General features: G+C 35.0%; 1 protein-coding gene across 1 annotated transcript; it reads left to right on the top strand.

Annotated features, from left to right (window-relative positions):
* The first annotated feature begins 1,884 nt into the window (after window positions 1-1,884).
* On the top strand, window positions 1,885-26,851 carry LOC123683812 (G1/S-specific cyclin-D3-like). Its single transcript, XM_045622734.1, has 4 exons — window positions 1,885-2,519; window positions 2,702-2,917; window positions 9,680-9,836; window positions 25,692-26,851. The coding sequence occupies exons 1-4, from the start codon at window positions 2,322-2,324 to the stop codon at window positions 25,982-25,984; spliced, it is 864 nt and encodes a 287-aa protein (XP_045478690.1). The 5' UTR covers window positions 1,885-2,321; the 3' UTR covers window positions 25,985-26,851.
* Window positions 26,852-27,690: the final 839 nt, after the last annotated feature.

Below are 27,690 nucleotides of genomic sequence, written 5' to 3'. Positions count from 1 at the left end.
AATTTTCAATTTTATTGTACTAGTTTTAGTTTATTTATTCAATTAGGATGAATCTTCGACTTGTACATATATTTTAACCGAAGATTCCTCAGGTCAAAAGAAACACTTTCTTCCTTAACCATTTTTTCCGATTCGGTCCGGTTGAAAAGATACAGGCTGTTGAAAATCGATAAAAATATGTAATTTTCAACTATATCTCGTGAATGGTTCTATCGAGGGAAATGATTTTTGAAATATAGCTTCCTTGATGTGATGCATCCATCTTCTCTGAATACAAAATTCCATTTACATCCACATAATTCAGTTTCTTCATTATGAACATTACATTCTGAGTATACAGGTGTTCCTAAATTGGAGGTATGAAGGAAAATGAGAAATTCCTTAACGAACAAAAAGTCCTATAAACATGAGCCGCTAACACTTAGTTTTGCGATACAGGGTGTTTCTTGTAATCCTACTTTTTGTGATGATTATACCCTGTTTATTGAATCTTTACTAATATTCGCTACAGATTGGATACATAAGTACCAAAACTTATACTCTATTTATTTATCACAATTTACTACCTGAATCTTTACGAAAGAAGCGGACACTGTTCCAGAAGAAATCTTACCCTGTAGAAACTAGAAATAAACTCTAACACCCTGTATCTCGAAATCAAAGCAATTTCGGGACGATGTTTATAGGACTTTCTTTTCTTAGAATGATCCCAGCTGGAATTTGCCATTTCCGTTTGTACCTGCAATTCAGAAACACCCTGTATAGAGTCATACTAGTTTCGAAGAAATTTTAATGTGTTTGTTATCAGAGATTCCAGAAGTGCAGTGACAGTTCTAATATGTATTGAGAGTTCGCACCATTTCAGCTAATGACCCTAGTTGTCGATGCTGTATTGCTAAATAAACTAAACTAGGTAATTTGTATTGAATAATATTTCTCCATTTCAGTATCGTAATGAGTTCATTACAGTTCTCAAAACAGTGCTGTAATGAACTCATTACAGCATTGTTTTCAGTTATATTTTTCGCTCTGTGTCTGTGTACAGACAACCCTATCAAAATTCAACACACGTCAATTATTGTCAATATAAAATAATTTGGATTTAGTGAGATGATTTGCCACATTTTTCGCAATTTCTCTTAATTATGTTGGTGTTAAATTGATTCCATCTGACATAATGGACGAATTTAATGCGTAAATATAAATTATTTTAAAATTCTAAACGTACGATTCATATTCAAATTCCGTAATCTGTCAATTTTTGTAACAGTCACACTAACTGCCAAGATACAATACAAAAGTCACTATGATTATATAATTTGAATTTTTCATTGAATTTCGACAATATTCTACAAAACTTGACTGAAATAGAGAAAATATCTAATACTCGTTGCAGAAGGCAATTCCAACACTCATGCGTTCCAAAACTCGCTCCTTCGTCGCTCGTTTTCGAATTTCGCATTCGTGTTGGAATAGGAGCCCATTCTGCAACTTGTTTTAGAATATACTATTAATTGTCTCATTTCTTGTTTTTCCCCTATAGTTCATAATTTCATTGATAATAATAATATTTATGGTCTCTTCAGACATATAAACAATGTATGAGACAAGTCAATAATTGATAACAATTGACAAGATTATAATTTCATTAATATTGATAATAAATAAATAAATATTTACTGATTTAATTATTTACCCTGTTCATTTTTTATTGTATGGTGAAATTTGAAATTAACACAATAATGTCCGACGAAATGAGTTGGTGAAACAAAAATAGAATATGTATATGTATATCTAAATAAGAAGGCTTGAAAAAGGGCACTGCCCGAAACGTTGCCTATCAAATGACAGTTTAAATCTTCAAACAATAATAAATATATTCATTAACAACCCTGAAATCAAATTTCACCATACAATAAATAAATATTATTATCACCTTCTACATAAAACTCAATCTCGACAATCTGTTCTAACTGTGATCTCCGAAATCCAAAAAAAGTTTCAAATCTGGAAGTCACAGCAGAAAACAGGTAAAAGAAAACCGGCCAAAGACCGAGACAGATTCTTGTAAACAAAAACAAATGTTCCATTCAGCTTGCCAGGTGCTAAAGAGACGAGCTTTGAAGTTACAGAGCATGCGTCAACGCGCAGGTCTTCGTATAAAACCACTCTTCTCTAACTACTCAGCTAGTTTGTCAATTTCTCTTGTGTCTTGTTCAGTGTGTGGATTTCTCGCTGCCGACAAGTTTGACAGTAAACGATCCAAGAGTGCTCTCATATTTGCGATCAAGTTTTAAGTGAAATTTGCACATTCGAGGAAGATGGATTTATTAGCTTGCATTGAACATCAACACGAAGTATATGCCGAGAAGGATTATACAATTTTAAAAGATCCACGTGTGCTTCTCAATTTGTATAATCAAGAGAGGAGGTTCACCCCTAATAAAAATTATTTCCTAGAAGTTCAGACTGAGATCCAACCATTCATGAGACAGGTTGTAACTACGTGGATGCATGAGGTTAGTTCAAGAATTCAGCCATAGTTTGTTCGTTGTTCACTTGTATTTATAAATGTTGATGTTATTTAAAGTTACGAAACTTAAATGTCCCAATACTGACAATTAGTGGAAAAGATTTTAGAGTGATATAACTTAGTTTGTTATTATTTCGGTAAAGTTTTCATTAAATCGTAATTTTTCAGGTTTGCGAGGAGCAAATGTGCGAAGATCAGGTTTTTCCACTAGCTGTCAACTGTATGGATAGATTCCTATGTTTGTGTCCGATCAAAAGAAATCAACTTCAACTTCTTGGGGCCGTTTGCCTCCTCATAGCCTCAAAATTGAGAAGTACCAATTCTTTTTCCATGGAGATACTTTGTGCTTACACAGATTATAGTGTGTCCCACTCTGCTATGGTGGTAAGTAATATTTTGATTGAACTTGGGTTTGTTTACTAGTGTTTAAAATTGAGTATATTCATGATCAGGCGGCGTATTGGATTTTTATCGATGTATGAAAGACCTTCAACGAACTTATGCATATATAATTCATTTCCCGTTTGTAACACTAGTTACAGATTTAAAGTTTTACCGGCTATTTCGAATTTGAGCAGCATAGACTTTGACGTTTCATTTTATGATCATCTATTAAAATAGCATCAGAATTATTATCTTTTTACTCAATTGGAAATACATTTCTTTTATTATTTAGGAACGATTGTGTCAATTTTCGATACTATGAAGAACACATAATCTTCAAAAATTCAATTCCATAATAACATTTGCAGTTTTGGAATAAATTGCGAATATATATTGGTAAGTCGTTATTTCAAACTTATATTCTGACCACTTTTGAAAGTCGACATTCCAAAAATTTTGACTTTTACCTCCTTTGGAATACAGGACAAAATTTTTTGACCTGTTGTAATCTCACCCTGTTTTTAATCGTTCCATAAGTACCTGTTTCGAAACTTTCTTTTAACGACCCTATGCATAATTTGTCCAACAATTGTGCTTCACAATAATTGTCGGATAAGTTAAAGTGGTCAGAGAATTTCCGGATAATTTAACACCTAGGTACCTAGTTAAGATGTAAATAGATGGTGTTACTAAATGAGAGGTACCTGCAAACGAAATGACAGATTCCTCGGACCGTTTTAGAGAAAAAGTCTTTCTTTTCGAGATACAGGGTGTTAACGTTTGGTTTTTTTTTTCAACTTTTCGTCTCATATCACCAAATTAAATTTAGCATAGGTGTTCCAATTCGAAGATTTCATCGAGTGATATGCTTATTTAGAATACAAATCTACAGGGTGGTATTTTTTTCGGGAACAGTGTCCGTTTCTTTCGTTCAGAACTTTTTTTGGTCGTTTAGAAAAATGTAAAAAGGAACTTTGGTGCAAAATTATCCGAATAATAAAATTTTTTTTTATCTCGTGTCATCTAATTTCCTATGGTCAGCAGGAACCAAGCTCCTTGAGTACGACTTTTATCGCTGATGGGGACAAATCCTACATTGCGGAAACAACCAATCGTGGCATAATGAACGAAATCCGTGAAGAAACGTGCTCAAGAAATTGAGATCGTAAGATAATTTTCCCTCGACAGGAAGCAGTGACCCTTTTTGTCCACTAATATCACGAAAAAAAATCAGACCGAATTTAAGGGAAGAAAGACAATTCAAAGTTATGGCGTATCGAACATTTCCTACGTTTTTCTTTGATGGGACGGATATAATTAGGATTGTTATGAGCAGAGGAAACGATTCTTTAGAAGAAAGGAAATGCCCATATCAATTTTAATTACAGTTCATGAGGTCAACTCAGATTCATTTTATTGGCCTTCGAATCATCAGTGAAAATTTGAGTATGGAGGTACAAAGGAAAATGAGAGATTATTTGGATAATTTTAAGGAAAAGAGTCTTATAAACATGGGCTAGCAAACGTTTTGTTTTCGAGATACAAGATATTTCTTATAGTCTTACTTTTTTGTGAAAATTATACCGGTTTATCGAATCCTTATTAATCTTCGCTGCAAATTGGGTAAATATGTACCAAAACTTATTATTAATTCAATCATCACAGCTTACTATTTGGATCTTTAAAATATTTTGGATTTTCCTGAGAATTACTAGAGAATTGTTTGAATTTTTTTTCTCGGAATCGGTAGCAGATACGACAAAACTACAAGAAACCAAAAAGTGTAGTACTGGACCAAAGTTTCTTTTTACATTTTTCTAAAATACCAGTGGTCCACCAAAAAAAAGTTCTGGAGGACGAAAGTGGGCACTGTTCTAGAAAAAGTATCACCCTGTAAATTTGCATTCAAAATTAGCACATCACTTGATGAAAATTTTGAATTGAAAAAACTTTGCCAAATTCAAGTTGAATATCTTGTGAAGGGAAGATGCTATGAGGAAAAAAAATAAAACTTCAACACCCTGTATCTCGTTTGCGGGCTCATGTTTATGGGACTTTTTTTCTTAGAATGATCGTGGATCTCTCATTTTCAATTTAGGAACACCCTGTACGAAATGAATATCACTTGGGGGTTGTTTGTTGAGTTTGTTTCTTTCCTTCAGAAGTTCACAATGTGCGATGCAAAACACTACAATTAGGTACAGAAACCTTTCCTGTTCTTTCTGGGAACCTCTGGTGTAAAGTTACGTCGACCCTGCCATGGCGTAATACCCCCAAATAAGGGTCCCATATCGGAATTTATCGGACAATAGGGGTAGACGTTTCTCACACGTCTCTATCTGGAGCAACCATTTAATAAAAACCTAGGATATTCGTTTGGAGGGTGAACAACACCTTCCTATCATTTGTTTCCGTTCTGTGGGAACCGTTGGATCCTTCTTCCGATCCTTTTGTTCAAACCCGGAGAATAAGAGGTTTACCGTTGAAAAATTTGCATCTTTTCCACTTCCCCGTCTCGTTATGACGTTTCCGGTTTCTCCATACTTGAAATCCCTTCTTATAACGAGGATGTAAAAATGCTGGTGATCAGATACAAGTACAGGTTTTTTCAACAAGAACTTCGTTTTATAAATCAAAATAAAACAATAAATTTAGACGACAATGATTCGAATTTTCATTGTATTAAAACAAGTAAAGTTTGGCAATTATGAAGAGAAAATGACATCTGATAAATGTCTACCACATATAGAGTAATAAACGTAGATAGAGGAAGTATACGCAATTTTTACATGTTCTCAATATGGTTAGATTACGTTGTCGGATTGTGATATATTTTCAATTCCACAATTCTACTATATCGTTATGAATGTGTATTATATTGAAAGAAATATATTTATTTGAGTTATTCCCGATTAAATATGCAAATTTGAATATTTGGAATACGATATTTTTCCCAATTGTCGAAATAAGAATAAGCAGAATATTTATTACTTTCTGTATCTACCTGCTGAAATCCAAGGTTTGGCAACTTTTGCTCTCCTAGTATCATCGGTTGTTTCACGTCGCTTGGCGCGCTTGAAGTTTGTTTTCGGAATTTCTGATATATTGAGGTATTTATTTCAATATATTGAGTTAATATGAGGCGTTGATTCGCTATGGGACATAAGAAGTGCGTTCTTCGTGGAGAAACTCGCGAATTGATTGAAATATCGTATCACTGATATGTTTTCATTTCCGCGCGCTTCATGTCAAATTTGAGAGTTCATGTTGGGGACAAAATTTGATTACTGAAAATAACGTATGCTCCCTCTATCTATGTTTAATAATCTGAGGACATGACCATATCAAAAAACGAAGTTCTTGTAGAAAACTCCTTCAACAACAATCAAATTAAAGATCTTGAATGTTTAAACTGACCTTAAAATTCTAATCTAAAATGAATACATTGAAATTATAACAACGAAGTGTCAAGTGGACTAATTTCAATCGAGAAGAGATAAGCTCATAAATCTCTTGAGCCAATTTTCCAACTCAACGAATCGAAAAATTCGCCGGTTGACCATAGAAAAACAAGTCTTCTTGATAGATAAAACCGAAGGCCTAGGTATGTTAATGTTCGGAATGTAATTATTGTAAGGCTTGTGGCAACCCTTCGCGCAGAAATCTGATGCATTGTCGCAACTCCGTTAAGAGGGAGTTGGGACAATAAAAAATTAGAAACGTAACTTGTACAACGTGCTGTGGGAAATGAGGAGGAGCAAAGAGGTGGTCCAGACAGTTTCCAATCGACCCTCTTGACACCGTTAAAGACTTATTGCCTAGAATCTATTCGAGTATACCCTAGCTGACAGAATAGCTGAACTAGACGAGGGTCCTAGCGTTATGAATAAGATCGCACGTATGAAATACGTTGATATTTGCCTCCAAGGCGGAGTGCTTGTCTTTTTGGGGTTTGCCCCAACAATGGTCTGTCTCTTTTTCTAATATAATAAGAACGAGTTTTAAATTAAATATACTTTCTCAACCACCTTGTTTGGATTTATAATAGAGGAATTTTCCATGCGGTGAGATTAAATGTAACTACTATTTGAGAGGGCTAAATGAGCAAGTCACTTCAGAAAACGGTGGGCAAATAAGGTACCATCCAATAATGGAAGGGTTGTAACAATATCTTCAAATTAGCTACAGATCTGAAACTCCATACATGGTGTTCCAAAATTGAAGGTACAAAAGAAAATGACTAAATCCTGGCATCGTTTTAAGAAAAAATGTCTCATAAACATGAACCCGGAAACGCTATGTTTTTCAGATATAGGGTGTGGAAGTTTGCTTTTTTTTCCAAGTTTTGTCTAATAGCACCTTCCCTTCATGAGATATTCAACTTAAATTTGGCATAAATATTCCAATTTGAATTCTTCATCATGTAATATGCTAATTTTGAATGCAAATCTACAGGGTTATATTTTTTCTGGAACAGTGCCAGCTTCTTGCCTCCAGAACTTCTTTTTGGTGGACCACTGGTAGTTTAGAAAAATGTAAAAAGAAACTTTGGTCCAGTACTACACTTTTTCGTTTCTTGTAGTGTTGTCGTATCTGCTACCGATTTTGAGAAAAAAAATTTCAAACAATTCCCTATAAATTCTCATTAAAATCAAATTATTCTAAAGATCCTGTAAGTGAGCTATGATGAATAAATTAATTCAAAATTTTGATAATTATTCACCCAATATGTAGAGAAAATTAATAAAAATTCGATAAACTAAACCTAAATCATAACAAAAAAGAAGTACTATAGGTATACAAGAAACACCCTATCTACGGAATTTTTGCCTTCAATTTAGAAACATCCTGTACATCCTGTATCTCAAGTCAACATCGACTTGCACAAAACGTTTACTGAATAACAAAATATTGGGCCCTTTTCGAGAAAATTGGGGATACCTAGACGAGTGAATCACCCTGTACCTACACAATGATGACTAAATGAGGGATTAAAATGAAATACTATAATACTACCATCATGCAGGTAGTGGGTAAGAAAGGTATGATATTCATTCCTGAGTTCCCACGAATTTGTAGGTACTGTTGACTACGTTTTGAGTTGATGAAATTAGGGTTATGATGGGAATAGAATGGAGCTTTGTTAACCCAAACTTTTCCGAAAAAGGCTTCCAATGACAGTTTCAATTGGACTTTATGTGATATATGACACGGTGTCAGTCAATCTCTGTTCCAATTGTCCCCGTATAGAATCTGTCTTCAACCAAACTCCATAAAAATAAACCAGTGGTGTCAAATCACATGATCGAGCTGGCCACTTTAAGCCTGAATTTCGTGAAATTAAGCGATTGTTTTGGTGGCTGTGTGACTTGTAGCATCGTCTTGATGAAACCACATGTTAGTGATATCCATATCATCAATAATAGGCCAAAATTGAGTTGTCAACATCTTTCGATAGCGCAATTCATTGACCGTAACCGAATTTACAGCCAAATTTTCGAAAAAAAAAACTGTTACAGTTACACATCAGCATGTTAAAGTTTTTTAACAATCGGTCTAGGATTTTGAGAAAACCAAATTCGACAATTTTACTTGACGTAGCGTGATAAATGAAAATAGGCTTCGTCTGAAAATTTTTTTTTTCCGGAAAAACGAAAAACGTTTTATTGAATTAATTGAGAGAATCTACAGCGATGTGAATGATCAGCCGTCTTCAATTGTCACACTTTGTAAGGCTATAAAACCAAATCCTCACGCAAAATTCACCATGTGGTTGTTTTTGATGAGCTCAATTGTTGAGAACGTCGAGAAATTGACAAATTCGGATCTTCTCCAAGTCTATGACTCACAGCTGCGATGTTTCCAGTTGAACGATCTTGTCAAGCACGTGTTGGTATTAGCACATTATGTAACTAGTCTGTCTACTCAAATTTATTCACCAAATTCTTAATAGCTGTCTCAGAAGGATGATTATGTTGACCGAAAATATCCTGAATTTTATGAAATGTAACTTTTACAGATCCACCATTTTCATAGCGAGTTTTCATTATTTTAACGCGATATTCGAGTGAAATTGAATTGATCGTAACAATTGGTTCTACCATAGAGTAATAAACATAGATAGAGGAAGTATACGCAGTTTTTACATGTCCCCAACATGGTTAGATTACGTTGTCGGATTGTGATATATTTTCAAATCCACTATTTTACTATATCGTTATGAATGTATATTATATTGAATGAAATATATTTATTTGAGTGATTCCCGATTAAATATGCAAATTTGAATATTTGGAATCCGATATTTTTCCTAATTGTCGAATTCATAATAAGCAGAATATTTATTATTTTCTGTATCTACCTGCTGAAATCCAAGGTTTGGCAACTTTTGCTCTCCTAGTGTCATCGGTTGTTTCATGTCGTTTGGCGCGCTTGAAGTTTGTTTTCTGAATTTCTGATATATTTAGGTATTTATTTCAATATATTTCGAGTTAATATGAAACGTTGATTCACTATGGGACATAAGAAGTGCGTTCTTTGTGGAGAAACTCGCAAATTGAGTGAAATATCGTATCATTGATATGTTTTCATTTCCGCGCGCTTCATGTCAAATTTGATAGTTCATGTTGGGGACATATTTGCTTACTGAAAATGAAATATGCTCCCTCTATCTATGATTTTTACTCTGAGGTTTCTAATATAGATATGAAAATTTACTTATTTTTTAGCTTGAATATTGATATTAAAATTTTCTTTTTTCAGGCTTGGGAGCTTTTGGTGCTGTCCAAACTCAAGTGGAACGTGGCTTCGATCACGGGCTTCGACTACATCGACCAAATCGTCGAGATGTTCCCATGGGGAGCCGAAAGTAATCTTCTCCATCGACATGCCAGAACATTGGTGTCCATCTCATATACAGGTATGTTGTAACTGTAACACCTATAATTTTAGCGAAATAATTATACAGCGAAAATCCATAAGGGTGGTCAACCCTCTCCTAATCGCGTACAATCGAGGGCAATTGCACTGACCAATCTATAAATAATGATCGCTTACTGTGTGACATTGCTTTGATGAAGTGGACACACAAACGCATGGTTTGACAGCTGTGTGGATGTATTAGTGCGTTTTTGGTCCCTTTGTGGCAGCTGGAGATCATTCCAATCGATAACGTTACTACTTATTGTACTACTATCAAGTAGTACTAGATATGGGAACATAGGAAATTTTTTTTTCTTCGATTTTTTTTAATTTGCATTTACCTCCTTGGGTTTTTTGGAGTTGTGGAATTTTTTCAAGCTTGTTCATAGAATGTATGCAGCAAATCCTTTTTCGTGAATAGAATTACACATAAGAGGAAACATTTTCAAAACTTCATACGCAACCACGAGATGCATGCCAGATCATTTTTTTTCTCAATCCAATTCAATTTAATTCCAACTTGAAGGGATTTTTGGTTCTTTTTCAATGAATCGTTAGCCCTCCTACAACTTTGGTACCTTGGGACAGATACTTGCAACCATTCGTGATTTTTTTAACACTTCAACATACAGTATGGACAAAATCTCAACATTAATTTTCTTTTGAACCCTTTGGTCGATTTTATCAATTATTTTTTTAAACTGTACCTTGATTCCTCGAGAACATAACCAATCAGATGCCGTCCTCATTTATTCAGTTTTTTTGTTATATACAGGGATGAACAAAAAATTATATGCAAGGTTTTATTCGGAACACCCTGTGCAGTGATTCGTTGACAGACGAGATTGTTCACGAAGACTCAAACGTTGCTTCACCTTTTCTGAACATTTTTTCTTTTCATTAATTAGGTACGATATCTTAATTTCGAGGGAAATTACAGCACTTCTTACTGTGTTTAACGAGAAATTCATGAATTCTCCTCAATGAAGATTCCGAAATCGAATCTCAGAGAAATAAGCATAGATAGAGAGAGCATATGTCATTTTCAGTAAGCAAATTTTGTCCCTAACATGAACTATCAAATTTGACATGAACCGCGCGGAAATGAAAACATATCGGAGATACGATATTTCTCTGAATTCGCGAATTTCTCCACAAAGAACGCACTTCTTATGTTCCATAGTGAATCAACGTTTCATATTTACTCAAAATATATTGAAACAAATACCTAAATATATCAGAAATTCAGAAAACAAACTTCAATCGCGCCAAACGACGTGAAACAACCGATGACACTAGGATAGCAAAAGTTGCCAAACCTTGGATTTCAGCAGGTAGATACAGAAAATAATAAATATTCTCCTTATCATAAATTCGACAATTAAGGAAAATATCGGTTTCCAAATATTCAAATTTGCATATTTAATTGGGAATCACTCAAATAAATATATTTCATTCGATATAATATACATTCATAACGATATAGTAGAATTTTGGAATTGAAAATATATCACAATCCGACAACGTAATCTAACCATGTTGGGGACATGTAAAAATTGCATATACTCCCTCTATGTTTCCGAATGAAACATAAACCTGCTTTTCAACGTCAAACATTTAAATGAGCGAATATATGCCATCCTTCAGTAGGGCGTTTATCCAAACCCGAATTTCAACACATGCAACACAATAGACGCATGCTGCAGCGTCCTGCTCATCCTGCAAGCCGGTCTGATCGAGCATCCTGCATCTCAGCAGAATGGGATCGGGTCCAGCCCAGAGGTTGGCCTCCTCCTAAAAAAAATTATAACCGGCCGAACAGATGCCGGCATAATATCGTAATCGAGGCATGATTATTACGATGTCCAGGTGTTGCTGCTGCAGCAGGAGTTAAGTCGGCACATGTCGTGGACCTTTAAAAGTTCGACCTCAAAAACGTGGCCTCTTTGTTTACACGCAAAATCCAGCAGAGATTGCACACACGTGCCACGGCCTAGTTTCTGCGATTGGTTGAAGAGTGCTTCACCTGACGCCCAAGTGGTAATTTTGCACGGGCGAAATTTTTCACCTACTTCTGAGTTATGGCCTAGAGTTGGTCGTTTAAATTGATCGATTGGATATAAAAATTGACGATATCGAAATTGAATGAAAATTGAGAATGTTTCGTTTGGATCTAGGCATTTGGCGAATAAAGTACAGGGTGTCCCATTTTAGAAGAACCCTCGATCTCTTATTTCGTAATGATCAGATATCAAAAAGCAGATCATAGATATCTAGATTCATTCCCGAGCTATAGGGCGTTTCTGAAAAATTATTGTTTCAATTATTTCGCTATATCTTGGTTTCTATTCGAGATATATGAAAAATTCTCTTACGTTTTTTTCAGTTATTTTTATGGTTTATAAGATGCTCTTAACAAAGCATAGAAATCAATTACCGTTTAAGAGATATGGAGGAGAGTTGGTGTTTCTTAAATGGGACACAGATTTTTGTTGAAAAGCATCCCGTTTTTGGTTTTTCAAAAATGTTATCCATTTCAAAGATATTTAGTTTTTCGACTTCGTTTTTCATGGGACACCTTATATATAAATTTTTCATTAGTTTCGAGATTTGATTCATTTTGTGTCCATTGCATAATTGTAATCAAGTCATATATAGAGTGACCCTCTATATCTCGAAATAAATAAAAAAATTTTATATATATGGTGTCCCATGAAAAACGAAGTAGGAAACTCAATATTCTTGAAACGGATGACATTTTTGAAAAACCGAAAATGGGATGCTTCTCAACGAATCAGCAGCTTAAAAATCGCGTTGAAAATTATAGGGTGTCCCATTTAAGAAAAACCAATTCTCCTCTATAACTCTTGAACGGTATAATTGTGATGTATGATATGTTATGAGTAAATCATAATAAACTACAAAAATCATTGAAAAAAATATTTTAGAATCGAATATCGCGTACAGAAACCAAGATATAGCGAAATATTTGAAACAGTCAATTTTCAGAAACGCCCTGTAACTCGAGAACGAATCCAGATATCTATGATCTGCTTTTTTATATCTTATTTTTTCGAAAAAAGGGATCGGAGTCCCTGAAGTTTTTTTATTCAAGTCTAATAGTTCTCGAGATGCTTTCAATGAACATCAAAATGTACACTCTTTCCATATGTTAATTATAGGAGAAAAAAATCATTGAAAAAGTGCTGATAATGTTGAAAGCCTGCTTGAAGGTCACTTGATTGGCAGAACGTCTAGAAGCAAGAGGAATTTCAGTGCCATCTGCCTTATTTCACAATGCTCTAGTTTGTCAGTTCCTCCTTACAATCGATAAAAACATCGAACAAAGAAATTGCCTAAAATTTTGCATTGCAAATTAATTTCGTTTAATGAAGCTCTGAAATGCAGTCGTTAAAAAAGGGTCACACGATTTCAGTCCATATATCTAGAATATATGTCATAGTTGAAGAGCTAGAGGTTTATTTGATTACCTCATTTCCCAAAAAGCTGCAAGTTTTTTAACTTTACTTTATTAACAGTCAATGTAGAAAGTACTGTTCTGACAGTCACTTCGCAGTTGCGTCATATTTTAAATGTTTCAAATCGTCAACAAAAAATTCCTATGTGCACAACATACAGGGTGTTCCTTTCTATTACGTCATCATTTTTTTCATCATTAAGTAGAAGGTATAGAAGCGTATCCATATCAGAGTCAACGAACATGCATCGCAGGTGCATGATATACATAACGATCATCACCTAATACATCGCTTACAAGAGATGCATACAGCGGTGACCAGAAGTCTTCGAGGGGCCGTACAGGGGTAAAAACAGCTTGAACGTCTGCTGCATAAGAAAGCACCCTAGCCAGCCGTAGGGTGCAAGAAAAGTCTTGGGTCCGCCGCACAAAGAACCGGGGACAATAAATACACAAACACAATTGAAGGTAGCAAGAAAATTTTAGGGACCCAGAGTTTTTAACAATGGCGACATGAGGTCTCAGTCACCCTGAGATTAGCTCCTGCCAAGACGCTAGCTATGAGACGTAATATTACGAGGAGGCAGCTGAAACTTAATGAATGGTTGCGAGAAAAATGTACATTTTGGATTAGAATGGAGCTAGAAAAGTTATCGGTGTAGGGTAGACAATTCGAATGGAATGAAAAAGGTCGTTGCACCTTTATCAAATGTTCAATAGTTTGAATATCAGAAAGTTAACGTAAATATATCAAACTCTCATTCAGAAAATTGTTGAAATTCTTTATTTTAATATGATGCTTGTCAAAAGTGGCTTGTATAGCTTGTTGCACCATCTTGCTGAAACCTTATCTCTTCCAATTCGATGCCATTAATTTCAGGCCAAAAAAAATCGCTAATAGTGTGCCGTGAAAGAGGCCCAAATGTTGTGCGCACTCATGAATGGATAAATAAATTTCACAATATTTTCGTTCTAGAGAGCATTTCAATGATGTATATGAGTCTTAAAACATCAGTAGCAATTCCAGTCTCTTCGAATTTTGACATTTTGAGCGTCTGCTTTCAGTGCATTCACTCTATCAACAACTTCACAATATTTTCGTTCTAGAGAGCATTTCAATGATGTATATGGGTCTTAAAACATCAGTAGCAATTCCAGTCTCTTCGAATTTTGACATTTTGAGCGTCTGCTTTCAGTGCATTCACTCTATGATTTCTTTTAGAATTTATAAATCATTGAAAATTATTCGAATTATATGATTTTAGGTAATCATAGATATTATATCATATCTCAGAATATAATGTACTAAATAACTTGCAGTAAAAGGCAGGTTTGTGTCCTAGCACAAATGCAATACCTTCGGATTATCTCAGTTCGAAAGGAAATACGTAAAAAACACAACGATGTCGTCTTTCACGATAAGAAAAGTGGGTCGCTCATTTCTAATAACCATTGCAATAAAAATATGCAGAAGTTGTTCGATTATGCACGAGCTGAAGATTTATAACAATACGAAAAAAAGGACAAAACCCAAATCTATAGAGGGTGTTCCTAAATTGGTGGTAGAAAAAGAAAATTTCATAGGTAATTTTAGGAATAAATGTCTTGTAAAAATGGGACCGCAAACGCTTTGTTTTCGAGGTACAGGGTGTTTCTTGTAGTACTTATTTGTGATGATTATACCAGTTTTTCGAATCTTCATTAATCTTCGCTACAGATTGGGTAAATACGTACCAAAACTTATAATTAATTAAATCATCATAGCTTACTAACTGGATCTTTATAATAATTTGAATTTTCCTGGGATTTACTAGAGAATTGTTTGAAATTATTTTCTCGAAATCGGTAGCAGATAAGACAAAACTACAAGAAACCAAAAACTGGACCAAAGTTCTTTTTACATTTTTCTCACAATACCAGTGGTCCACCAAAAAAATCTGGAAGAAAGTAGTGGGTAATGTTTGATGAAAAATATCAACCTTAGGTTTTTTTGCATTTGAAATGCAAAATTTGAAGTTGAAAATTTTGTGAAGGAATGATGTTATAAGAAAAAAAACTAGTGAACAATCAAACTGTTTAAACGTTTGTTTAAGGACTCCCTGTATATTTTTCGAGTGGGTTGACCGGAATTCTGGATATCTGAATCACTTTTGGCGTCGCTACCATTTTCAAACACCTCAACCATCTGCGTCTAAAATTGCACCACGTGTCAAGGCAAGGTCCGGTCAACTTTCCACCCCTTCAATGATTCCATTGGAATTCGTGGCTTATGCCCCCGGTTTTGCCGATAACCCGATAACGCGTTGTGCGCCAGGTGATCCAATAAAGCACGCCCGACGCTAATGGCTAGGTGCACTATCGTCAAGAGCCATTCATCTGTGCCCGATTGGGGGCACTAAAACAAATAAAAAAATAGTTCCATTCAAAGGTTAGCTGCTACTGTAAATTGCTTCATTCAGACTGAGCCGTTTTACTGTTCCATTTGAGGTGTTTATTATGCTTCGACGGGTCCAATTTTAGTTGAAATTAATTTATATTTTTCCAATGAGTGAAGTCCAATCGCAACACCAGCTTTGCAATAATCATTCTTGAATTATCCGAGTCCCAAATGCTACAATTCTGCTTTATCACTGACTTGACCCAATAGTTCAAATGTTTCCCTTCACAACCACCCAAATGTGCTTTCGTTTTGCCAAGTGTGACAGCAAATTTTTCATCTTAGTAGTGAATTTCAACAATTTCAGTACGCTTTTGAAATATGTATCGTTTCATTTTTAGTAATGGCATAGTTTTTACTTGTCAAATGTCAAAAGATGACAACTTGAAAAGTGACAGCTGCCTAAATAGCGGGCTATTCAAAATTAAATCTCTAATTGGAACGCACCTTTTTCAATTGTATCTCAATTATTCCAATTTTTTTTACTTTATGACGAAAAAATATATTATTTAGAGTTTAAGAAGAAAAAATTTAATGTTCTCGTGTGTTTCCATTTGTATCCAGAAGGTATCTTGAAATATTATCAAATTAGAATGGCAACTAGCTTAAAGTAGTGTTTTAGAAAAATAAGTAACTCCATTATAATGAATATAATTTGAAATTCATCATTGAATTGTGATATAAAAGAGAAAACCATAAATTTATTTGTAGTTTGTGAGTTTAATTCAAACTGCCAAAGGTGAATTGAATTTTAACCTAAATTCAGAGTGCAGTTAGGTAATAAAACGTCCCGTACAAATCTAAGTCAATTCAATTTGTGGAAGACTCCCTTTTTTTAGTCCGCTACAGCTTGATCAAGTCAACATCTGCTCGTTTATTGTCCCTTCGGCAAGTTTTCGCTATTATCACTTCTTATGGTCCCTCCTTGCAAGGATATTTCTATTGTGATCTATTTGACTTGAAGACGTAAGTTGCCAATGCCAGATGGTACGATCTTTGATCAGATATTGTTAACGGGAAAGGTGGCTAACCCATACTAGGTACAATCGAAAGTGTTTAAGCACGCGTTCCCCGAACTAACCTTTGTATACACATCGACAAAATTAGGGTGAAAAAATCTCAACGAAGTTTGTAATCATTTTTTCTTGGAAGAAACGCACTTTAAATGTAGGGTGAAAATATCTATGTATTTCTAGTGATGAGCTATTTTTACAAATACATACTGAAATCAGTATTGTTCTCTGCTAGTTGGCAATTATTTTAAAAGTCATTTCAGTTTCTACGAGGCAAGGGTAATATACGTTGACAAGAGAATTAAGTGGAGCTTATTAATTTGTATTTTAATGAAGTCATACCAGTGAAAACAAAGATCCACCAAACCTCTAATAATTATAATAACAGGTTATGGGCCCAGGTATGCTAGGATAATAATTATTATGATAACATATTTCAACATGCATTTTCAAGAGGATCTCTCATCTAGATAAACTAAAAGCAAGCTCTTCTCGATTTTTTTCCAAGTTCCTCATCCCTCATTCCTAATTCCAGTTCATAAAAGATGCAGGCAGGTCGGTTAAAAACAGTCTGAGGGTAGTTACCTGACAACCGTCGTCGTCGTCGCGGCACCCCCTATATATGCATATTCTTTGAAATAATGCATCCCAGTCTGCCCGTTCTCATTGAAGGACCGAGGGATCTCCCTCAGAATGCACGCCTGGAGCTACCTCTCCACTTGGCTCTTTCTTCCCAAACACCTGGTGCACAGCACCGGATCTCGCGTCGCGTCTCGAAGAAGCCGTGCACACAATGCAGTCTGCGAGGATGGCTGTTCTTCCATTGTTTCGTCAGACGTTGACTTTGGCCGGGTCCAGCGCGTGCCCTTGATCTGCCCAGACTGGGAGGTACTTCCCTGATCATCTGGAAGGGTTTCTTGTTCGAGGGCAAGATTTCCGGATTTTACCGACGTGGATGCTCGATGAGGTATCATATCGATTAAATTAGGAAGCTGGGGTTCGGTTTTAATCTTTTTTGAACGTATCAAAATATCATTTAGTCATAATGTCTGTAATTTTCGAGTTTTGAGTCGAGGATGGCCATTTTCGATTTCCTTCAAGGTGTACACTACCTTTCTCACTAGGTTCTTCACTGTAGATTCTTACAATGCGCTCTATTAGTGATGACGTCACACCCCGACATTTTAGTTCTCCTGTCAGTGTTCGGAATCCAAACAAACAAATTGTCATTCAAATTAGTAAGTTGTCGTTGAAGAAATTGGCTTATTTCGATAAATAAGATTATTTAAGGAACGATATCACTATTAATTGATAGACAGAAGGAACGAGATTAATGCCAGTAAGTTCGAACTTGAAGTTCAACTAATAAACACGGCTTTTTACAAAATCTGGGGAATGATACAGGATTCAAACTTACTGGTATTAACCTCGTTCCTTCTGTCTCTCAATTAATACTGAAATCGTTCCTCAAATACTCTTATTTATGAAAATAAGCCAATTCCTTCAACGACACCGTACTAATTTGACTTACAATTTATTTGTTTGGATTCCGAACACTGGCAGGAGAAACCAAAAATGATGGTGTGTGATGTCACATTAATAGAGCGTATTTTTGGAAGAAGGTGTGTGTATATAAAGCTCAGTTCGGGGAGCGAGTCCTCAAACACTTTCGATTGTACCTAGTATGGGTTAGCCACCTTTCCCGTTAACAATACCTGATCAAAGATCGTACCATCTGGCATTGGCAACTTGCGTCTTCAAGTCAAATAGATCACAATAGAAATATCCTTGCAAGGAGGGACCATAAGAAGTGATAATAGCGAAAACTTGCCCAAGAGGGACAATAAACGAGCAGATGTTACTCGATCAAGCTGTAGCGGACTAAAAAAAAAGGGAGTCTTCCACAAACTGAATTGATTTAGATTTGTACGGGACGTCTTACTACCTAACTGCGCTCTGAATTTAGGTAAGAATTCAATTCACCTGAATTATCCTTACCTATTGTAGTTTCCTAGAGCATTGTTGTACGAAGGAAGTATTGTTGGTTTGGTACCAAGGGTTTATTTATTTAGAGATGAGGGTGAATCTTAAAGGAGAACGCAAAAGAATTGATTCTAATTTTTGTTTGTTCTGTTTCCTTAATTTTTGGCAGGATATATATATATATTTTTTTTGAGTTTCATACGATTTACTTATAGTACAGATATAATTTTGGGAAGAAAACTGAAATTCGCGAGTTTTTTCGAAAAATCATCACCTATCATCTTAGAACTGTTTAAAAGTTTAAAAGTCTTTGAGATATTTCGATTTTTTAATATATTCGAGGGGCCTTTAGAAAAACCTAATGACTTCTGAATTGATATTATAAAGTAAATACTAGAAGAGCACATGGGCGCCCGCAGAAATTTTTCTCAGGGGGGGCAAAAAAAAAATTATTGAAAAACGATAAGGCGTCCATGATTGTCATTGAAAACCGGAAAATTGTTGAGAATCCATTACTTTCCTTTTTCCATGCCCTTTGGATTGAGAAAGTAATATTGAGTGTGTTGTGCTGAAAAATGAGGCAATCAAAATCTCAGGGGGGGCCACGGCCCCCCCTGGCCCTTCCCTGCGGGCGCCCATGGAAGAGCATTGAAAATTCAATTGGTGTTCAAAAAGAGAATTCATTAATGACTCAACGAAATGTTAATAAGGTTTATTCTAAATGGCACTCCCTCTATTTTAGTTTTTATTTGATAGCAAATTCCACCTTCTAAAATTTCTCTACCAAATAAGAAAATAAAATACAGGATCTGCCATTTGGAATATGCCCGATATTAACGTTTGAATTAAGACATTGATGAATTTGAACTATTGAATTGTGTACTCATTTTATTAGATTCAGAATGTAAGAGATCATTCTGTATATTTTTTTGGAACTATCAGTTTGAATTTCTGTGTTTTGAGAATTAGGAAAGCAGAATCAACTTAATTTGATTTTCATTTACATTTAGATCCATATTTTACCGGACCAATTTTCGAAATTATACTCGAATTTATAAAGTGTTCATCACATTTGATGATATTTAGAAACTCATTTATCGCATAATTACATAATGAATTCTTATTATTCTCGATTTGGAAAAAAATAATAAACGAGTGTTAAATTAGCGAAATTTTCACGAAACTCAACGTCAAAACGAAGTTAATAGACCCATCTCAATCAAGCAACACATGGAACACCTGTTCAACCATAGAAAACTGCGTAGGGCACGTTTATCTTTATAAAATACGTAATTGAAATTATTCAAAACGACGTGGTGGACGTCGGTGACGCCGTGTACTCGAATTCAGCTGCCTCCGCTCGGACGTACATCTGGATCCGGACACTTTAGGGGCGTTTTCATCCACCGTAGGACCCACACCTGACTCGGATAACTTTACGCCGAAAAGTCACGATAAAACACCTCGGATTTCCGGGAACGCCACTGACCGCAACAGAGTGTGGAGGTGCGTTGGTATTTGTTTTTGACCCCAAACTGTTCATATAGGGGTGAGAATTTTTACATTCCTCTATTTAGGGATTATTTTTTCGATGAAAATTCAATAATTGAACAAATGCTCCCATAGTCTCATATTACAAAATTATAGGAATCTAAATAATTGAATTTATTGGGATACGTGAAAATTTTCTGTGAAATAAAGGTTATCAAAAAGATACATTGAAAACATGATGTGTATACTTATAACGGGTGTTTTTTTTCGAAGTTTATAACTTTAAGTTGGCATTACTGTTCAAGATGGCGACCGATTTAACAGCTGTCGAGTGATTTATTCTCAGTTTGGTTTGGCAATTCATCATGAATAGACTCACGTCTGAACAACGCTTGCAAATAGTGCAATTTTATTTAGAAAATAATGGTTCTGTACATAATACGTATCGCGCACTACGTCCATTTTATTATGTTTAGCGGTGAAGCGCACTTCTGGTTGAATGGCTACGTCAACAAACAAAACTGCCGCATTTTGAGTGAAGCTAATCCTCAAGTGTATGTCGAAACACCGTTACATCCAGAAAAACTGACTGTTTGGTGCGCTTTATGGGCTGGTGGAATCATTGGTCCGTACTTCTTCAAAAACGATGATGGCCAGAACGTAACAGTCAATGGTGATCGGTATAGAGCCATGATAACTAACTTTTCCATTCCTGAATTGAACAACCATGATGTGTAGGAGCTGTGGTTCCAACAAGACGGCGCAACATGTCACACAGCTCGTGCCACAATCGATTTATTGAAAGACACGTTTGGTGACCGCCTAATTTCACGTTTTGGACCTGTGAATTGGCCTCCAAGATATTGTGATTTAACACCGCTAGACTACTTTCTGTGGGACTATGTAAAGTCATTGGTCTATGCGGATAAGCCACGAACTCTTGACCATTTGGAAGACAACATTCGCCGTGTTATTTCCGATATACGGCCACAAATGTTGGAAAAAGTCATCGAAAATTGGACGTCCAGATTGGAGTACATCCGAGCCAGCCGTGGCGGTCATATGCCAGAAATCATATTTAAAATGTAATGCCACAAGATTATCTTGCGGATAAATAAAATTCATGTCAATCGAATAATCCATCGTTGTTTTATTGCAATTTAAAGTTCTATAGCTCTAAAAAAGAAACACCCTTTACCTGTAAAACTTTCAGTCAAAACGGGAGGTTTTTCATATTTATACCTACTTGATTTCGACCTTTGTTTCTCTTTCGCTAGAGCTGATACTCAAAATGTCAGATTTCTATAACTACCAAAATCTACTAACAGACGCAGATATGTATGTTACCAATTCTATTATTAAACGAAATATTTTTCAAGAACAAAAACTCGTTTAACAATCTAGAGACATCTGCAATCGAGTCCTAGATAGCTCTGCCCGTAATTTATTCTTCTTCTTTAATGTATTCCGAAGATTGACCGATCTAATTTAGAAGATATAACGTGTCCCTTTCTTGTGCCCTCCTAACTGTGCCACCGGTTGCATTTCTCGGGGTGGAAAGGTTGAAGAACTGGGAACATATGCCGCTTGTTGCTCTGGGCAGGTGTTGCTTGGACTATTTCTTTTTTACGTCGATTTCTTACCCATTCAAACCTGTTGCTACTCCCCGATCATTACCCTCTTTCTGCCTGGGACAATGCCACGATATTTTTCTTGTGTCAGCTTGTTATTCGACCCTCAGCGGTGGTTGACTCCCTGGGATATGATGACCCCGAGGTAACTACCATGGCTTGCTGGGATGGGAAAAGTTTGGGGAAGATTTTCAGATTGGAGTGATACAAAAGGTGCAAACGAAAATGAGAGATTCTTCGGATAATTTCAAGAAAAAAAAGTCCTATAAACATGGGCCCGAAAACGATTTATTTCTCAGATACAGGGTGTTAAAATTTGATTATTTTTTCAATTTTTTTTCTCATAGCACTTTTCCTTCACAAAATATTCAACTTAAATTTGACATGGATATTCCAATTTGAATATTTCATCTAGTAATTTGCTAATTTTTATACAAATCTACAGGGTGATATTTTTTCTGGGTCAATGTGTGCTTCGTTCTACTAGAACTTTTTTTTTGTGGACCATTGATAGTTTAGAAAATTGTAAAAAGAAATTTTGGTCTAGTGTTTTCGAGATATAGAGAGTTAAAGTCTAATTTTTCTTTCAAGTTTTTTCTCATAGCAAATTTCCTTCAAAGATACTTAATTTAAATTTGGCATTGATATTCCAATTTGAAGTTTTCATCATGTGATGTGGTAATTTTTAATGCAAATCTACAGGGTGATATTTTTTATGGAACTGCGCCCTCTTCTTTCCTCCAGAACTTTTTTTGTGGACCACTGATAGTTTAGAAAATTGTAGAAAAAAATTTTGTTCTAGTACTAAACTTTTTGGTATCTTGTAGTTTTGTCGTATCTGCTACCGATTTCGAGAAAAAAAATTTCAAACAATTCTCAAGTAATTCACAGGAAAATCCAAATTATCATAAAAATCCAAATAGTAAGCTGTGATGAATAAATTAATTATAAGTTTTGGTACTTATCTATCCAATATGCAGCGAAGATTAATAAAGATTCGATAAATTGGTATAATCGTCACAAAAAAGTAGGACTTGAGAAACACCCTTTATTTCGAGAACAAAACGTTTGTTTATAGGATTTTTTTCTTAAAATTATCGAAGAAATCTCTCATTTTCCTCTTTACCTCTAGTTTAGGAACAAAAATTCATTCAGAGTCCAATTTCACTTTAATTTTTGTACGTTGAGTTCCGTTGATGTCTCTAATGATCCTAAGCAACACCCTCGAAACTATTATCCTCAATTTTCGTTATTTTTTTCAGTACACACCACCCAATTGCAATAATTACGTTCTTGTTAACATCCTCAAGGGTTGTAGAGACCGTTTTCACCCCAGTTGGTTCCACCGTCTTACATTAAATAATGACCTGTGTATCGCATATCTAATTTTACTTAGTCCCAACAGTTTTGCCAACTGTTGTCCCCTTTGTTTGAAATCATGCCCTTCTTCAATTTTTTTTTTTCGGTAAACCGTAAGTCGATCTGTCGTCCTAAGGATGTTCAACGGACCGTGGTCGAAACCGATAAAGACGGTTTTGTTTCAATTATCGAAGGGCACGAGCGGACATGACGCGTGTCTAGCTACCCTCAAAAAGTGTCAAGATGTTGTCTAATTTGTATGCCTACATTCTGGCATATGGGCGCGAGCCAAGATATGAATCTTCGAGACGGTCGAATTGCCTTCAAATGAGACCATCCTTATCATAATAGAAGAACAGAATATTTACAATACTTTAGTTCACACTAAAAAATTTAAATTTCTATAATTAAACGATATAGAATTATGTGAAGCTCATAAAGTAATGATAATAATAAACTTAGTATACGTAAATTACAATATCAAGATTTTGTTTGGATCAATATTAATTTATTTTCAAGTATCATCAAGGAGTTCATGACAAAACGTCAATTATTGTAGCGCATTCGCCATTTTGCGCCAAAACAAATGTTATTTCATTTGTTCCAAATACCTAATTAATGTTTTATTTTAATCAAATCGTGGTATTTATATGAATAAACTAAAATCTGTAACTATATACATTGGAGGTATATAAGAAAATGAGAGATTCCTTGGAGAATCTGAACGCTTTGTTTTGGAGATACAGGGTGTTTCTTGTAGTCCTATTTTTTTGTGAGGATTATACCAGTTTATCGAATCTTTATTAATCTTCGCTACAGATTCGATAAATAATTACCAAATTTTATAATTAATTTATTCATCACAGGTTACTAACTGAATCTTTATGATAATTAAGATTACTAGAGAATTGTTTGAAATTTTTTCTCTAAATCGATAGTATAGGGTGTTTTTTTTTCGAGGTATATAACTTTAAGTTGGCATTACTGTTCAAGATGGCGACCGATTTAACAGCTGTCAAGTGATTTATTCTCAGTTTGGTTTGGCAATTTATCATGAATAGACTCACGCCTTGTTATTGCCGATATACGGCCACAAATGTTGGAAAAAGTAATCGAAAATTGGACGTCCAGATTGGACTACATCCGAGCCAGCCGTGGCGGTCATATGCCAGAAATCATATTTAAAATGTAATGCCACAAGATTATCTTGCGGATAAATAAAATTCATTTCAATCGAATAATCCATCGTTGTTTTATTGCAATTTAAAGTTCTATAGCTCTAAAAAAAAAAACGTCCTTTATAACTAAATTTTACATTTCATGAATTATAATTAATTTTTCGTTGGTATTGTTGAGAAATCTATAAACCAATACAATTTTGAATTACGAATAATTCATTACAATTCTTGAAATGACATATTTAACACCTTAACACCACAAATGTGGCAATTGGTGATGGAAAATTTCATGAAAAGGATATGTTGGTGCAATCGTAGCCTTGGTGGTCATTTGTCCCATCGATTTCTCTTGAAATATACTCTATTTTTTGTTTTAATATCAAAATGATACCTCTCATCGAAACCCCTTCATATGCCCCGCATCTGGTAGGCAGATGTTGCACATCCTTCGAGATTTCACGTAACATCCGCTGGTCCACCGACAAGGATAGCGTTCATATCCAACACCTATGACACAGCGCAAGGTGTATTCTAGTTGCGGAAGATAGAGTGAAGGCTACCTGCCTTATGGCGGGCCACCTGCCTTTGTAGTAATTATTGTTAGGTCGGTTCTTCCAGCACGATTACCCTCTGACACGAAGTCCGAAGGAAGCGAGGAGAAAGACTTCTTGCGGTTAACAACCCGGAGACCTGGATACTCCCCCGTTAGAATTAGTTACGCTTGGAGGAAAACAATAATAACGATATATATGTATATGCGTTATCGAATGCTTTCATGAAGACTCTAATCACTGAAGTAATCAAATTGTGCAGCTCATTATACACGAACTCCAAGACTTTTGTAGCAGCTTGAACCTTCTTCAAATCCAAACTAAAATTTGATATACATGAGCCTGCAAATGCTTTGTTTTCGATATACAGGGTGTTCAAGTTTGATTTTTTCTCAGAGCACCTTCCCTTCATGAAATATTCAACTTAAATTTGGCATAGATATTCCAATTCAAAGTTTTCATCATGTGATATGGTGATAGGGTGTGCCACTTGGAATAAAGAAGTAGTAGTCTGTTTCGGTATAACCGGAAGTTTTAGAGATCTGAAAATATTTTAGGAAGAAAGATCATTGTCTCAAACCCCAATATGCAAATTTTCAGCTCAAAATTATGATTAGTCTTCCATAAACATATAATATTCCGTTCGAACCTGTAGCTTTGAAATTCTCTCCACATATTAAAGTTTTATTAGAATCCATTCATTTAACTAATTCAAATTTTTCCTTGTTGCAGATTCCAAACTCATAAAGACACCTCCATCGATGATAGCTGCGGCTTGCCTAACATCAGCCATACGTGGTTTGAGGCTGAGATCAACGAACCAAGCGGTGAATGACATATGCAGCATTGCATCAATCAAAATTTCCGATTTAGAGACTGTAGTCAGGGTCGTCGATGAAGCTGTGGAAAGGAGCGTTCCAAAATCTCCACCATCGACGCCAGAGCCAGAGCCAAAACTGCAAGGATACGAAAGTCCACAACACGGGCCCAACACACCAACAGAAGTTGAAAACATTTATTTTTAACTAAACTCCGTGCTCTGCCCTGTATGTGTTTGTTATCTCGTCAATATGTTTATTATCAAGAATTTTATTCGCGTTTTTGTTCTGTTATCGGTCTTGAATATAGCCTAATTTTATTGCTGCGTCAGAAGATTGGATTATTTTAACTTAATTGCTTTGTTTGCAATGCATTCCAACATTATATCCAAAGAAAAAATTGTACTTAAGACTGTGAAAATCCAATGATCTCTCTTAGTCAGAAAAAAGTTTCTTTACTTTTTTTCACTACTGTATTTTTAGTGTAAATCTTGAAAATATGATCTCATTCCTTAGAATATTCGAAATCGGGAATAGTTGTAGCAGGTTCTATTTGTTCCAGTAACATTTGTAGAGTAACATTTACGAAACTGACTACAGTCGACTAGATTCTACCAATTCTTCGTCAATTAATCGTGCCAGTATTTTACCATTACTACCAAAAATTCATCCATATAGATCTCAAAATCGGTATGATCGATTAAGTCTACTTATTGTTACTATGTAACCAGCTGTGATGTAATAGATAAAACACGAAATCATGTAGATTTTACAAATTGTAAGATTGTTTCAGAATCGGTTTTTGGTGTGAATGTGTTTTGGTTAATGGTTTGTTATCTAGTCTTTAGATAAATTTTAGGTTGTAAAATAAGAAAAACTTGTATATACAGCATAAAGAAGTTGAACTTATTATGAAACTTCTTCAATTTTAAGTATTTATTACCACTTTATTATATTTATAAAACCAAAGCTGTTCGTTTTTAGTATTTTTGAGGATATTTATTTTGTTTTAGACTAAGTCTATGTTTGGACTGTATATATTATTTTTAGTAAAGAATTTGACATAATATGAGTTTTTTTTTATGTGTACATGATCCCTGAACTTTTCATAATTCATACTTAATACATAATTAATACTGTTCACTTCTCGAATGCCACAGATAAGAGAGCAAAATCCATCTCAGGATTCCGTAAATATGGCCATTCGAATTTATGTTGCACTGATGACTTCAAAACTAACAATTCAACCAGAATGAAATGTAACATTTAAATGTGAAGTAATTTTAATTTGAATAAGTTTTATATAGATAAAACCAGATAGCTGGTTGATTTGTATGAATTTTTCTACAATAGAAAATAAAATGATACTCTATCCAAAATTGTTTTTAATCACACATCACTTCACCTCAAGCTTTATATTCAAACTGCCTGAGCTTTTTTCTAAGTTTTTTTTTCATTTGATTCAAAGAATGAAATTATTCCCAAATCCTAAGCAATATCTGGCTTGGATGCAGCGCTTTTAAGCAATCGACCGATCGAATTCGATCATTTTATGGTGTTTTTAAGTGTTTTCGAGGCCGTAGATTCCGATTCTGGAATCTATTTTTGCCAGAAAATTTTTTATACACCTTAAAAGCACAGTTTTCAATCAACTGAAGTTGTGGGGCAAATATACCCATTTTAGACGCCTCAGAAATATGCCCCATTGAAAATTTACCCACAAATCTCGAAATTGACACCTTTTAGAAGCGAAAAGATTTATTTTCGCTATGGTCGAATTTCGCTGCTATTAAATTTTCAGGCAAAAAAATTTTTTTTTTCGTGAGATTTTTTATAAAAAATCGACTGATCGAATTTAATCTTTTCATGGTGAACTAAGAAGAGAGTTTGGAAGATGTAGATTCTGATCAGAA

The sequence above is a fragment of the Harmonia axyridis genome, chromosome 7 (assembly GCF_914767665.1).
Source record: "Harmonia axyridis chromosome 7, icHarAxyr1.1, whole genome shotgun sequence".
NCBI lineage: Eukaryota > Metazoa > Arthropoda > Insecta > Coleoptera > Coccinellidae > Harmonia > Harmonia axyridis.
The sequence above is the reverse complement of the archived record's forward strand: the minus strand, read 5'-3'. Positions and strand labels throughout refer to the sequence as shown.